Genomic DNA, 15,088 nt, shown 5'->3' with positions numbered 1-15,088 from the left:
TTTATGATCAGGACAGATCATACATCCCTGAAATAGATCTGAGAGGGTTGCCAGGTGTTTGTAAAAACTGAAACATTAACATTTTGCAATTAGAGCCACTGTTGTTTTGTGTTTTCTTTTGTTGGCTCCGGTGCAAGACTAATTGTGAAGGTGATTAATGATTTCTAATGAGAATGAGTATTCTGAGGAGGAGATAAGGCATCTTTTCTTTTGGCATAAGTAAAAATAGTGCTGGCTCATCCAGGTGAGGATTGTCTATAGTAATTGACAGCATCCTAAATTGAAGTTATATCTAGATGAGTGCAATTAAAAGATGATTTGGCAAATGCCATTTTTAGAAAAAGTATCTTTTCAGAATATCATAGTAAAAGAAACTCTGCTTAGAGCAGGAAAGCTCCGAGTGTAAACAAACATGAAGTTGTAGAGGACATGAGAAGAAACCAGATTATGGGCTCAGGTATTAGTTACTGGTCAGTTCTGTGGATCATGGATTTAGAGATGTTTTTAGAAGGACCTAGGTTGACCCCTTGCCTGATGCATAGAGGATTATGAAGTGTTTCATGTGCATGGAGCAGGATAAGATCTTTGGCCAGATGGTGTCTGATCTCATGGGCAGGATAAGGGTTTACATCCCTGTTTCTCAAGCTTCCATCCCTATAGGATACATACACCCTCTCTTCCTGCCTGGGCTGTGATGGAGTGTGGAGGACAGACAGGAGCAGAAACTGTTCAGGGAGGGCAGCAGGATGTGCACAGACATGGGGCCGTATCATCTCTTTAATTAAATTGCTGCAGTTGCACCTTGGAACCAACAGAGAAAATAACCTGGGTTTCTAAATAACCCCCCTGTGTGCTTATGTACTGGGGTAATGTTTTTACCTTTGACAGGTAATGCACTGAAACATGCTACTGGATTTATAATTTCAAGTGATACAAGGAAGCCTGGCCATGAGTAGTGTTGACAGTGTAATTTGATTTTATTGGTATTGTTGGCACTTCATGTGTGGGACATTCTTTTCTGGTTTATTTTTTAATGAGAAACATTCTATCAGATTGTGAAAAGAACAAAGCCTAATTGAACAACTCCCCCAATATTATAAAGAACAGAAAAATAAAACACGTTAAACAATACTTGACTTTTATGTATAACTCATTGTCTTCAAAAATCTGAATTGTTTCCATCCATATAAACAAGTTATATAGTAGTAACAAAGTGCATGAAGCAAATTGCTAAATTTAACTAAGGTATTAAAATAAAAAGTACTTTAAAACAATACTTTAACACAGTTTTTTGCCATGATTCTATCATGCATCAACACAAAGCAGATCCTGAGGCAACCTGTGCCTTTCTGTATTATTATGTAAATAAATGGAAGTAATGATCAAACTTGTAAGAGGGTGAAAAACATCAAGACAAACCATCCATTTATAACAGAGCTGTATTTAAAAAAAAATAAAAATCAAAGTGCACTGCTGGTACATCTCATTTGAGCCTATCTGGTATGTGAATAACAGAGGGGCATGATCCAGTCTCCAAAGGTTCCAAGGCTTTGTTTAAGCACCAAGGCAATAAAGAATGATGGCTGTTCTGTTCATAGCACTATGACTCGCATGACAACAGAAAAATTGTACCAGAATATATAGTAAACATCTTTTGTATACTGAGGAAGCAAATACTCTTAAATTATCTGATGTGTACAGTACTGGTACTTAGTGTCTTGGTGCCAGTACCAGACTGGTCCAGTAATTAACATTCAGATCTATTTCTAATTACAGATAAGGCATATAACAAAAAAGTAAATATTTGGTTATTGATATCTCATATGGTTCAGCAACCCAACCAGTCAGAGCTTATCTTGCCAATTTTAACAATCTTCAAACTCTTGTCTTCCATTTGTAGATAGTACTGATCTTTGAAAAAGTAGGTATATCCTGTTAAAATAAATAAATAAACATGCTCAGATTATGGAGCACATAATTCTTGATGAAAGATGTTTTGTCTTTGTGATTTCATGAAGCTTAATGAATTGAATGACTTATTTCCCAAAATATTAATATGTATTTGTATTATTAAAAAGATATATTTTTAAAATACATTGAAATTCCCATCCTGTGTAAGAGAGCTCTTGCTAAATGGAGCCTTATTAAGGTCACTGCTTTGTGAGCCAGAGTTTTCTGGGATGAAATGTTTGCTGGCAAAATAGATGTTGAAAATGTGACTGAGTCAGGACTCATGTGACACCAGCGTTGCTCTCAGACTTTAGTGCATATCTGTGCAAAATTTAAGGCCCCTTAAAACCACGGGCCAGGATCTCAGCTGGAGTGCACAGGAAATTAAGAAAAATTGCAACATAGAACCCATTCATGCCTGTGATTGGGGAGATTATCATCCTTGAGTTCTGGCTGTGCTAGGGCAGGATGGTGCTGAAATGGTGCTGGGAGTGTGTGGAGGAACCTGGGGAGTGTCAAGGAGCTGGGAAATGTCCAAGCCACAAGGACTGGCTCGGTCATGCACCCTGGTGTCAGGACATCCTGTGCATCAGGCCTTGGGTGGCTCCATTTGGCTCCTGATCATGGACCACAAGGAATTAGTCTCCAGTAAGTTTTTCAGCAAAAAAATAAGAGAGTTTGTTAGTGATTTAAATCAGAATTACAGCTTACCACTGTCCCCAAGGCCCAGGACAGCATCGAGGTTATCTGGAACACCATTCCAAGAGTCAGCAATGAATTTAGGGGATGCAAGCTCCATTTTCTTCTTTTCTTCATTGTACCTGAAGGAAATTACATGTCTACATTACAAATCTGCATTTAATGTTAAATTGTAATATAATTTTTCAGGGTGTCTTCAGCAAATGTGACTATACAAAACAAATAGAAGTATAATAACTGAGATTGTAACATGGTTTGTATTTCATTATAATTATTACTGATTCCTTTAAAACCCTGTGAAATTTTACATCTTTCCTTCAAAAATGTAATTCTGAATTGAAATTACACTTCCTAAGGAAAGTTCCTTCCAGAAACATAATTTGGATGGGAATCAGTGCTGAACAGGAGGTGTGGAGGTGTCCTGAGCACAGTGATGTGCAAAATAGTCTGAACCAGGCTTCAAGTACAGCATGTGAGGCCTCAATGACCCCACAGGAGCTCCAGCACCTCTTCAGGAGCAGGAGACTTCAGAGAGGTTGTCTTTGACAGTACTGGAGGGAGAAAGCCATTTATGTTCCCAATTTCTATTTATCCATGTCCATAAGTATCTCAGATTACTTTTCCCTCATTGCTCTGTGGAACTACTTGGAATATATCCAAAGTTACACCAGTACTAATAAGCACTAGCTTGGTCAAAATCAATTTAAACAATTAATTTAAATTCCTTATGATTTTTTTCTGGGCTATTTAAAGGAAAATCTAATACCTTGCTGGGTAGCTTTAAAATTTCAGCTGTGGAATCTGAGCCAGCTCCTTTTCCCCTCCCTCACAAAACTTTGCTCTGCTCAACAGTCTTGTTATAATAACACTAAAATAGCTTGTGGCTGGAATGAAGGAGAGAGAAGGCTTCCAAAAATCCCATTTAAAGTAAGTGTGATAATGACACAGGAAGGACTATGGTATGTAAGTATTTTGATTCCACTGACAGAGTCCTTGTATAAAATGTAACAGCCACATACTTAAGGGTTGTAGAGTCTCTTCAACAGAGATGCATTTTTTGTTCTGAAATGTTTTTCAACTGCTTGCTTTCTTCTTTACACAGATAGAAATCACTTAATCCTATTTTGTTTCCTTAACAATAAATTATGCATTCTGCAGTGACTGCACTTGATAAGGTGCTTTGATAGAAATACTGTCTGTGATTGGAGTGATGAATTACTTGGAGGCCCTGCAGTACAGTTAATCAAAACAATAGTTGGTACAGAGGAAACCAGCAGCTTTTTAACTCATAGTTTGTAGGTTTTAGTAGCAGTCTGAAGTGCTGCAAATGGCTGTATTAGAACTACTTGTGTTTAAATGGTCTCTACAATATGACAATAAAAATTTAATAACATTCTTTAAGTTTTTACTGTTTTTTTTTTAAAGCTAATGGAGAAGAGCACTGTCCTTAAAGTAATGGAAAATTATGATCAAGTGGCAATTGTATGGAAAGAGTATTTTATTTACTTACAGGAATCCACAGCCATTAGGACAAAATAAAGTCATTCAGTTTAATCATAACATGAAGTTATTGTTCACATAAAATGGACTCAATTATAATGAGACGTCCTTTGATATCTTATATAGAACATCTATCAGAATGAACCCTTAAAGACTGCAGAATCTTTTAGATTTCTGGTGGTTATTTCTGATATTTAACTTTCCTCTAAATTGTCAGTTAATGAATGGGTCCACTTTCAGCCTATTGTGTAATGTCTGCATTCCTGAAGTGCAGTCCTGTTCCTGGGACAGGCCTCTGACAGTGACTGCAGGAGTCAGGGCCTCTCTTTTGTTCTGATGCCATCTTGACAGCACAGAGGTAACTCATGAAGATTCTCCTCTGCTTTTTAAGATGGTCTTTTGTGCCAGATCTTCCTGGCAGTTATGGTAATGAAATTCTATTAAATACAATCATACAATTAGTAGGCTCTGAAAAAAATAATTAAAAAAAGTAATTTTTAAGGACATTTTTTATTAATCTAAGATGATAAGAGCATGGTAGCAGGTCACCTGAGTTTCACCGGAAACATGAAAAGGATTGAGAGATTGTCCAAATGAATTGAAGCTAAGATTTTTCTCAAAGTACTTACAGATACACTTGTGGCTTGTTCAGATTTCCTCAGTGCCCACTATATAAGTAGAGCAAAGGTGTAAGTGATGGTGCATCAGCTGCTGAAAGGATTTACAATCATCCCCAGCAGGTTTTGGTAGTCACACTGCTGTTTCCTTTAAATCTGGTGCCTCTAAACCTGATGGCTCAGTGAAAGAATTGCTTAGACAATCTGGTCAGTCTTTGGATTCAAGTGACTGGAGCTCAGTGTATTTTTAAGGAATTACTTGTAGAGTTTTCTCCCAGCATTTGTGAGCTGACAGTACGGACAAAATGCCCCTCTGAAGAGCCAGGGACTGATGTGGGGCAGTTGCTGGTACATGGGGGCACAGGGATGAGTTGTTAGTGGTGGCAGCCTGACAGACACTCCCAGATACCCTCTTCCATTGCTGTTTTTGAGGCTGTTATTTTCTCAAATACCTGCCAGTTCCCTGTTGCTGTACTGAAGCATTTCCTGCTGTCAGCACCGCCCTGGCAGCCCTTGTTCTGCACTCCCACGGGATGTGCCCTGTGTTTGGTCCCCCCTCTGGAAGCTCAGGGTGCATTCAGCCCTGGAGACAGCTCAGCTCACAGCATCCCACCACCACTCAATGCAGCTTACTTCCAGTATCTGTCTCCAGCAAAAATGTATGTCCTCTTGTTCCTGCCCCAGTTAAAGGCTGCATCCACACGCTGCACATCAGGGGGCAGCCCCAGGCTGCTGAGCTTCTTTGGATAGCCCCTGTCCAGGTTGCTGGCTGAATAAACCCAGTACTCATTTCCTAAGAAGGGGAGAAAAAACTATTTATTACTCAGTAACAAAAGGGTATTTCTTCCTTTTTGCTTAGCCATATGACTTTTTATTATGCTAGCTGTACCATTAGACTTTCAAGTATTTTACCATTTATGATTACATTCCAAGTGTACTGTGGTTACCACTGCTTTTGCTACTGAAGTGCTCCTTGCCTCAGAAAAACACATCCCCTCATTTCTCTTGCTTCCCCCCTTCTTAGCTGGTGCACCTTTGAGAGAGACACTGCCTTGGTACGTTGGAGTTATATGCTAAAACAAGTAGTTTATACAGGAAAATTTTTGTATGATGAAAATTGAAACCAGGCAGGGTCACCTGGTGTTCAAATACAGCAGCTCATTGTCACCCTTTATTTGTTTTGTTGGCCAGTTTTACTGAGTGATTAACAGGAAGTTTTTGCTCAGAGTTCATGTTGTCCTTTGTCACAAAACATTATCTCATGTCTCTCCAGATATGTACTAGTGGGCTATGTAGTAGTGTTCCATATTCTTTACATGGAATTATATAATTTCCTTAATAAATAGCCTCACTGGATTGTCTGAAAGCCATGGAAAGATTTATTCATGAAAGGACATTTTTTTTTTTGATCTTGTTGTAGTGGGAAAGTAAGTAAGTAAAGTATTAATGTGAGAAAAATGTAGCATTTGAGATTCTTGGAAGTTATTGATTCACTATTCAGGAGCAAAGGGTGGGACTAACTAGTATTAGAATTAAGGACTATAAGTATTTTAAGACAGTTGGGTTATTTTCAAACCAATCTTTGTTTTTAGATAGTTCTTATTTATTTTTTTAAACAAGCAGGTTAGCTGTGTTTTCCTGGAATTTATAAAGAAAAGGAGAGGTATAGATGTGACAGGATTATATATAATATATTGTAATATTTGAAGTGTTTTGGTTTGCCTGACTAATTTTAGGGTTTTTTCTCCCATCCATGTAAACTGAAGCAAATGGCCTCTGAGCCATGTGGAATAGATTATCATTACTTTTTTCTCTCCTGTACAGAAAATGTACAGCAGCTTTTGCCATATGGTTTTTACATGACTGGAGATGTTTAGTCATGTTTTTAGTAGATACTGGAGCCTAGGTTTTGCTGGCTCAGTTCTTCATGTTGAAAACAGTCTCACAGCTCTGCTCATTTGGCCACTTCAGCTGAACCTTATGGGACAGACAGAGCAGAGCTTCCTGTCCTCCTCCTCTCCCATGGAGGCAGCTTGCCTGGATCCTCTGCCTGATGAGCCACCAAGGAAGATGCTTGGAAGCCAGAGTGGAAGTCAATCCTTGGCAAAAGACAAGGAGAAGCATGAGGAGAAAAAAAAATGTAGTCTTCTCAAGCAACATGAGCTGAGATAATAGCTTAAAATGGAAGGAAACAAGAAAGAGCAGGGACTGAGGAAAGAGAGTTTCCACTGTTGTTGTTGCTTTGCATTTTAAATAATTATTATTTTTGGTTTTGCTTATTGTTGAATGTCTCTTTTTAAGTGCTTATAGTTCTCCTTTTGTTGTACTGGAGGCTGAATGCTCTTTTGAGTCTTTCAGATCCAGCTTTTGTCCTAAAATCCTCCACTTGTGAATAGGGAGATCTGTCACCCTACCTGTCAGCTCTGCTGGCTCTTAGGCTGTTCCCTGTCCCAGGTACATTATGTAAATGAATACTTATATTTTGAAACTTAAACCCCATACCTGTAAAAAAATACAGCCTTTAAAACCAATACCTGAGAAAAACACAGACTTCTCGTCCTGAGGGGCCTCATAGACAGCATCGATTTTCTCTGGCAGATCAGGCCAGAATGTAGCAACAAGAAGAGGACCTGTGGGTTTTCCTCGGGGGTTTATAGTCCTCCACATGAATCTGAGCAGAACAGAAAATTGTACAAGATTTACAATGAACTAATTCAGCAGCACATCTGTTTCTCATCGCTCCTGGCACAGCCACGTGAGCACGCACATACACACACATGCGCACACTCGGAACACTTCTCTCCGCTGACTAAAAAGCAAACTCATTTATTTGGAGTTTATGCTGCTAGAGGAGCTGCACCAAAAGCTGCATGCTGGAGTGCAGGTGAAATTGCTGTGCCGATTGCTCCTGTTGCTTTTTTGCATCGGGGCAAAATTTATCCTATGCTTTGAGTACACAAATGAAGTACTTTGAGCATACAAATAAACTCATTTATGCTGTATTTAAACTGATAGAGCCCTCCTGGTGCTGTGGATGGAGGAGATGGATGAACATTTAACAAAAGCAGAGTTTTGCATTCCATGAACTCTCTTGCAATTACTACTGTAGGGACTAAAAGTTCAAATTTAATAGCAGTATATCATAGTGCTTGGAAGTGAGTTTGGCTGTAAAAGAAACTGCTAGCACTAAAAGCATTCATTAGAGAAATGCAAAGGGTAATTTATTGGCTATTTTATGTATAAGGAGAATGATAATTTGATTTAAGCTTTAAAAAGTTCTAATTATCTTTAAATGGCAAAGCTTTGTGCTGAGGGCTTTTGGTATTTGAAATGGCACTGCTATTTCGTCCTCCATAGAACAAAGAACTTTTTTCCCCAACAGAACAAAAGTTGTGACTTGGTCATAAAATGAAAAATCAGCAGGCTGGTGGAATTGCTCTTGCACCAAGCTGTAGTTGTTAAATTCTGAGGTCAAACTGCTTTTACCATTAATATGTTTCTGAAGCTCAAGGTGCTGCTGGCATTTTAATTTTTTGCAGAGTATAAATGGTTATTACCCATTCCTGCCTAGAATAATTATACCTTTGAGAAGCCCAGGACATTAAACTGCATTTTTTGGTCTAAAATTTGGAGGAGCAGTCCTAAATTAATTTAACAAATTGCTGTATTTTTATCAATAATGAAGATAGTAATATGTCACCCTATCCATGTTTTGTATACATAGATGTATTTTTAACATGTACAAAAACATCTCTGAGCTTGACTCTTGATTTTCATTTACAAAAAAGAGGCAAAGAATAAGCCATCTGTTTAATTACTCCTCTTGAAAGTGTTAAACCACATGTGGCATGCTGTAATAGGTAATAGTGTTCATTTCATGCATCTCTTTTTAGACAGAAAAGAAGATCCAATGTAATATGGAATGGACATTCATATAGAAAATCTTTATAACACAGCATTCATAAAAGTAGTTCCTTTAAAAATCCAAGTTACAGAACTCTCAGTCACTTTGGTTCTGATTTATGGCTGAACCAGCTCCAGTAATTGCTATCTGCATGAAATTCAAACTTTCCAGGGCCAACAGAGACTTAACACCAGGTTTTTAATAAACCACATATTTCAAGGGACTTGTTAAATTGGTGAGGTTTTCTTTTGGAAAGGGAAACTTTGTCAAAGATGAATTTTATTTTGTTTTTGAATTGGGTAGAAGGTATTTCTATTTCTACACATCTTACTGAGGAAATGTTGACATTAATTATTTGGCTTTCTCACTCCAGTTTGAACACAATAATATGTTTTAACTCATCCATAATAAATCTTAATATTTATAGACAGATTTAGTAATTTCGTTACAGCAGGTATTTTACATCATATTTTAACATCACCTATATTTGAAATTATGATGATGATAATTTTTATATGCAGTTATTGAAAGTGGGTCTTTTTTAGTGTCCTGATAAATTTCAAAGTGTGAACTTTTGTTCACTCTCACTCACCATCTTTGGAAATGCTGTTTTTGGGCATTCTGTGCCCAATAGAAAAGCTCAGCTGTTCTCTATGCCTAACAGCCATAATTCCTGTAATTCCCATTTCCTGGATATTTCCTTTCCTTGATTTGAGGTGGGGAGGGAAAATACTTTATTTTTGGAAAGAATTAATCATATTTGACCTCTTTTTTGCTATTTACTCACTTTGCCATATGACAGTTGGATTCTATGGTAATTTTCATGAATCATAAAAGTCACACGACACATGAGACACAGTTGTTTCTTGAATTCCACAAGTGAGTCACAATGCTGTTTGCCTGATACTTGGAAAGCTGCAAGACTGACAGGCAAAGCCATTCCAGAGTAAAACAATTCAACAGTTGTCTGCTTTTGCTGCATGCTGGATGAAGGCTGAGCCAGTCTGAACAGATTGTTTTGGTATTTGCATCGTTCTTAGACCAACTGTATCTAAATGCAAAATACTTCTATTTTGTTGGGATTATATGGAATATTGGATCACACTGCTGGTTTAGGGATAGATTTTACACTGTTCCTGTGTGTGACTGCTGGTTTGTAAGGTGGAGGTCTGGCTGAAAACCCGGGGCCATGAGTGAGCAGAGGAGGAGCAGGAGCTGGGAATGCTGTGGAACTTGGTGGGGTTTTACTGCTGTGAGAATGTTTTTCCTTTGGAGGCTCTGAGCTCAGGTGAATACTTCAGCACTGTGATGACTAAATTAGCAAAAGTGGGCACTGTTTTTGGCCAGCTTTGTATGGGGTGTGGGGCTTTGTGTGAGGCTGATCTGTCAGTACTACGGGGCCATTTGGTGGCCAAGGAAAGAGTGTCCCTTGCCAGTAGGGATCACTGGAGTCATTGCCTGCTGCTGACAGGGCCAGGAGAAAGAATACAAAAGGTATCAGGGTGATACCCACAGACCAGATTGAAGCTCCTTACAAGCAGAAGGTTTAAATTCCATTTCTGTATTGCTAAAACACAAAGCCTGTGATAAAGATTAAGTCCAACTTCAAACCTAAAGCACCATTATGCTGGATATCATATAGATTGGATCTAGAAGGAAATACATGGAATCATGGTATTTACCCATAAAAAATCAACTAAATAACTCTGGTTTTTTTGTTACTAACAGCTGGTGAGTAGACCATGCAGCATAGTAATAAATGCTTCATTTATCTAGCTGAAAAAGGAGCTAAAGAAAGGAGCTTTAGTGTCTCTCACAATGGTGCTGCCAAGTCCCACACTCCTTAGGAGATGCTGTTCATTGCTGAGCAGTTGGGTAACACAGGCCCTGGCAAAGGCAGGGGGAGCTGCAGCTGAGCTGCCACCTCATTTCATGAGGAATGTCCCTGCTTTTGCATTCAAAATGCCTTTGGTGCCTTCTGTCTTGGAGGCTTTGCACACATGTAGCCCATCCCAGTCACCAGTGTCCTTGATGTGTTACAGCAGCCATGAGTCACATAATGCTGTTATTTAATGACTGAATTAAACCATTTCCATTTCCCTTAGGAGCTGATCAGGATACTTTCCCACCTCTGAACACACAAAACAAAGGGTGGATTTTGTGCCTGATAACAAATGTCTAGATTTTGGTGAATAGGTCTCACAGATTCCTTCACTTAAAATTCTCTTGATAAGCAATTTATCTCACTTACCTATCTTTGAAGAAAAATATTTCTCCTCTAATTTGTGCGACTCCATCAAACACAATTTCATGCTTGCAGAGCTCTGGAGTGACAGGTCCCAGGGTTGGCTGTGGGCCTGGTCCTGGTCCTGGTCCTGGCCCCACATCAGGTGACACCTCTGTGATGGTGAACAGAGACATTCTGTCACATGGAAATGAAGGGCTGCACAGGTTACATGGAGAACAAAAGCTGCCATGGTTTCTAAAAGGGTAATCATTTGGAGAGAGTTCTTGAAGGAGGAAAAACTGATAATAAAATCTCTTCAGAAGAAGGGCGGTGGTTGAGCAGAGCTGAGGAAGCCTTGACTTCCACTCCTGCCTTTATCCTCTTTGTGGCCTCATTTGAGATATGGTGCCTGTCTGTGTCTGTCTGGGCTGAGCTGCCTGGTTAACCTGAGAGATGACTACAAGTGATTACACTGGGTTCAGAAGTGAACATTACAATTTTTATTTTGCTGGCTTCTAAAAAGAAGATAAAGATTTCAAAGTCCTTGCACTCAGAATTATGTGCAGCTCTGCTGAGAAAGAGGTCAAAGTGGATTTATCTTTTTTAAAGAAGTGCCAATATTTGGCAAGTTACAAAGCTGCATTTTGAGCCATTTGTATGATCTTTCTGCCCTCATCAAGAATCAAAATGTGCTTTTCAGAGCATGCATTTTGCCATCTGGTTTATTTTATTTGGTATTATTATTTGGCTTGAGGCATTTCCCTCTTCTTCTCAGACATTGCGTTAATTTACTGTATGAGAAAAAAAATTGAGTGTAGTTGATTTGTGATGATAACAAAGCAAGATAAGTTTTTTTGAATACTTTTTTACTGTATACATACTGTATACATAGGAGCCCTGGAGTCATGTTCATGGAAAGCTGTTTGTAAAGGGTTATATGCGTTAAAAAGAAGGATAGTTTCATCTTGGATCTTGAAGCATGCTTTAAGACACCTGGGTTAAGTTCTGAACTCTTATCAAAAGTACACAGTATGGGCTCAGAAAACTCACTTAATCTTGACCATGTCTCAATTCCCATTCTTAATTAAAGCAGCTAAGAACAAAGAATAATGAAGATTCAAATCGGATTTTTATCTCATGTGATAATATTTTTGGCATATTCTTATTAAAATTTCTGAAGTGGGAAATACTGTAGAATATAGTCACAGTTAAAAAGATCTCTCAGTAGAAAAGTGAAAAGCACAGAAAGAGAAATGGAATATGGCAATGACTGATAAATTGACTGTAGTGTACTGGTGCCTCTGCAAGGTAGAAAATGTATCCTTGGAAGGAATCTCAATCATGATACCACTTCTGCATTTTACTGTCTGTGGAGAAAACAACAAATGCTAAAGATGTAGCTACATAAAAATACTTAAATTCACTTTTTCTTTAGGAATCTGCCTAATGCATTTTCACTGAAGTTCCAGCTCCCACACACTTTCTGCAAATGTTATTGTGATGGTATAGCTTGAATTGTGGGAAGGCAATGTGAGCTGTTTCCAAGCTGGGACACAGGAAACAATGTCCTTCCCCTCTTGCAGAGGGTCATAATCTGGGAAGCTCAGAGTGTTTCAGAAAGTGACATCCAAACCCACCCACATCAGGTATTTCAAGCTAGAGACAAACACGGCATTTCAGTGTCCCAGTAAAGGCACTAGAAATTCTCATCTAAAATTTTGTTTATGGGGTGCTTTGATGCTCCTTTCCATTCAGTAAATTTAGTGATCCGTCATCCTTAAGGTTTGAGGTAGGAGGCCTGGTAATGTGAATAAAGCAGAGGGAAAGGAGCAGAGGATATTTCTGGCATTGGTGGGATTGTGCCATTTGTAATTTACTGCAAAGTCTGAGTCCCAGATTTCAGCCTGTGCTGGCTGATTTTCTGATGAGTTCTGCTGATGGGAGAGGACCTTACCATACAGCTCCTGGATCCCTTTGATGTCATCCTGAGAGAGCCTGAAGTTCTTGGTGTAGGTGTAGATGGGGGCCATGAGAGCCCCTGGGTCCTCGGAGTGCTCTAATCCCATTGCATGGCCAAACTCATGGGCAGCAACCAAGAAGAGACTGTACCCTGAATAACACATGAACACAGTGTTAGCTGCTTGCATTTAAATATGATTGCACCACAGAATAAATAATAAAAAAGGTTATTCGCAATAAATAATAATGACTAATATTTACAGCCTCCCATGGGGAGCATCACACCTATGGCAAATAATGACATTTCAGTGGAGAAATTTTAAAACTTTCCTTTGTGGGTGATCTTTGCTGCTCTCTCCCATGCAGGTGACTCTGAGCACAGCCTTAATACTTGTGTGAGAAAAGGAAGTGTAGGAAATAACACTGGACATCCCTTTTAGGTACAGAAGAACTGTACTTGCAATCTAGATATAAAATCTTCCTTTTCACCATGAAGTGCTTTGTAGGTGATAACCAGGTCTGTAAATATGTGCCTCTGAATCAGTACTGGTGTACCAAATATTGTTAGGTTAGGAATAACATTTTATCATAGAATGACATTTTATCAATTATGCCTGAACAGTCTCTAGAATTTGTCAGGTTTATCTCTTCCTAGAATAACCTCCTAAATCTAGCATTTATTTGTAAATATGTAAAAAGTCTTTTGCACTTTTTAAATTATGGCAAATATTAATCAAAGTAATTTTAAGTAGCAATATTCACCAAATAAACTTTATACTGTCTCACTTTTTGAACATGTTTTTCATCCTTCCCAATATCACTCACGAATGTATTAATTTTTTACATTTAGTGTTTGTTCCTAATTTGTACCAGTGTATAATTTACTGCATACTAGTGAAATACTATAGTACTTGTGGCTTTTAGCCTCAGAAGGAAAAACTGGTGGGGAGAAAAACATCTATTTATTTATTAATTTATTTAATATTTTTGCATTTTGGAGGGATCCCCCATCACTATAGCTTTAGGAAATCTGAATATTTCAGATGAGCTCTGGGTGTGACTCTCTAGCTGTCGTCTCACGCTTCAGTACAGGGACTTTGCTGAGATTTCAGCAAAATGCTGGAGTGATGAGTGTGACATCGTGGCAGAGGTGCTGCCGTGGGTGTGGGCACTGCCTGCTGGAAAAGAAATGAAATTTAGCAAAATATTTAATTATAGTGAGTTGTGCGTGAACTGGTTTGTTAAAAAGTAGTTTTGTAGCCGTTGAAAGTGTGTTGGGTTTTGTGTGTAACCTAGCAGGTAGTCTTAGGGATTTAATAAATAATTAAACTAGTGCAAGAAAATAAGAATGCTAACCTGTCTGGAGGCAGCATACAATGCTCTTAGAATAAGATAAGCAGAGGATTAATGATCTTGTTTGTGAACCAAGGAATGTATCACAAGGGGTCTGTGACCAGGCAAGGGGAACGGGGAAACTGTTTCTTGGAGACTTTGTTGTGAATCGCATGTATAAGAGGGAAGCACCCATACGTGAATTCGGGGGCTCGGGTTTTAGGGACGCGAGTCCCCCAAGCTCCCCGGGCCCTTAATAAAGCACCCACAAAACTTATCCGAGTTTTGTGTCATTTATCAATCGGGCCACATGCCCAGCGAGCCCCGTGTGTGACAGGAGGTGTCACCTTGGTCGGGACAGAAGCCCCACTTGCGGTCGTCGTCGTAGCTGCTGGTGGACGCGCACCAGAGCTTGCCGTCGCTGCGCCCCGCGCTCGTGCACGACTCGTACTTGTTCCCGAGGAAGATGAAGGGGAACACACAGGGAGCTCCCTCGGAATTCCCACCAACTGTGGACATGGCTGTGCAAAATGACAGGAGAACGCAGTGAGAAGGGGGTTCCCTTTTGCATCTTCTTAAATGCGCTAAAGCGGGAAGGAAGCAGAAATAGCGCGGTCCTTCTAGGAATGTGAAGAGTAAGGTTAGAAGCATTATTTGAAAGTTGCCTGACAGAATTAAAAAGGAAAAAATCCACACATTGCCATTGTGATGGACTTGCAAATAGTTTTGGTGGGGGTGAGAGGGAGCCCTGGAGTCATGTTCACAGCTCTGGGAAAACAGTAGTTTAACTTATCCATTTTACTAAGACTATCTGTGGAGAAAACAACAAATGCTGAAGATGTAGCTACATAAAAATACTTGAATTCACTTTTTTTTTTAGGAGACTGCCTAATACATTTG

At 39.1% G+C, this 15,088-nt stretch overlaps 1 protein-coding gene across 1 annotated transcript in view; it reads right to left on the bottom strand.

Moving 5' to 3' along the window:
* Nucleotides 1-953: 953 nt before the first annotated feature.
* The window catches only part of MMP2 (matrix metallopeptidase 2), a 28,421-nt gene continuing 14,286 nt past the window's right edge, over nucleotides 954-15,088 (bottom strand). Inside the window, exons 7-13 of the mRNA XM_063167793.1 lie at nucleotides 14,536-14,709; nucleotides 12,852-13,007; nucleotides 10,922-11,069; nucleotides 7,301-7,437; nucleotides 5,400-5,559; nucleotides 2,662-2,771; nucleotides 954-1,932 (exon numbers count right to left, since the gene is read on the bottom strand). Of these exons, the coding sequence (XP_063023863.1) occupies nucleotides 1,829-1,932; nucleotides 2,662-2,771; nucleotides 5,400-5,559; nucleotides 7,301-7,437; nucleotides 10,922-11,069; nucleotides 12,852-13,007; nucleotides 14,536-14,709 (989 nt within the window). The 3' untranslated portion in view covers nucleotides 954-1,828. The remainder of the gene's footprint in view (nucleotides 1,933-2,661; nucleotides 2,772-5,399; nucleotides 5,560-7,300; nucleotides 7,438-10,921; nucleotides 11,070-12,851; nucleotides 13,008-14,535; nucleotides 14,710-15,088) is intronic.

This window comes from Melospiza melodia, chromosome 13, assembly GCF_035770615.1.
Source record: "Melospiza melodia melodia isolate bMelMel2 chromosome 13, bMelMel2.pri, whole genome shotgun sequence".
Lineage (NCBI taxonomy): Eukaryota > Metazoa > Chordata > Aves > Passeriformes > Passerellidae > Melospiza > Melospiza melodia.
This window is presented reverse-complemented; position numbering and strand designations above follow the sequence as displayed.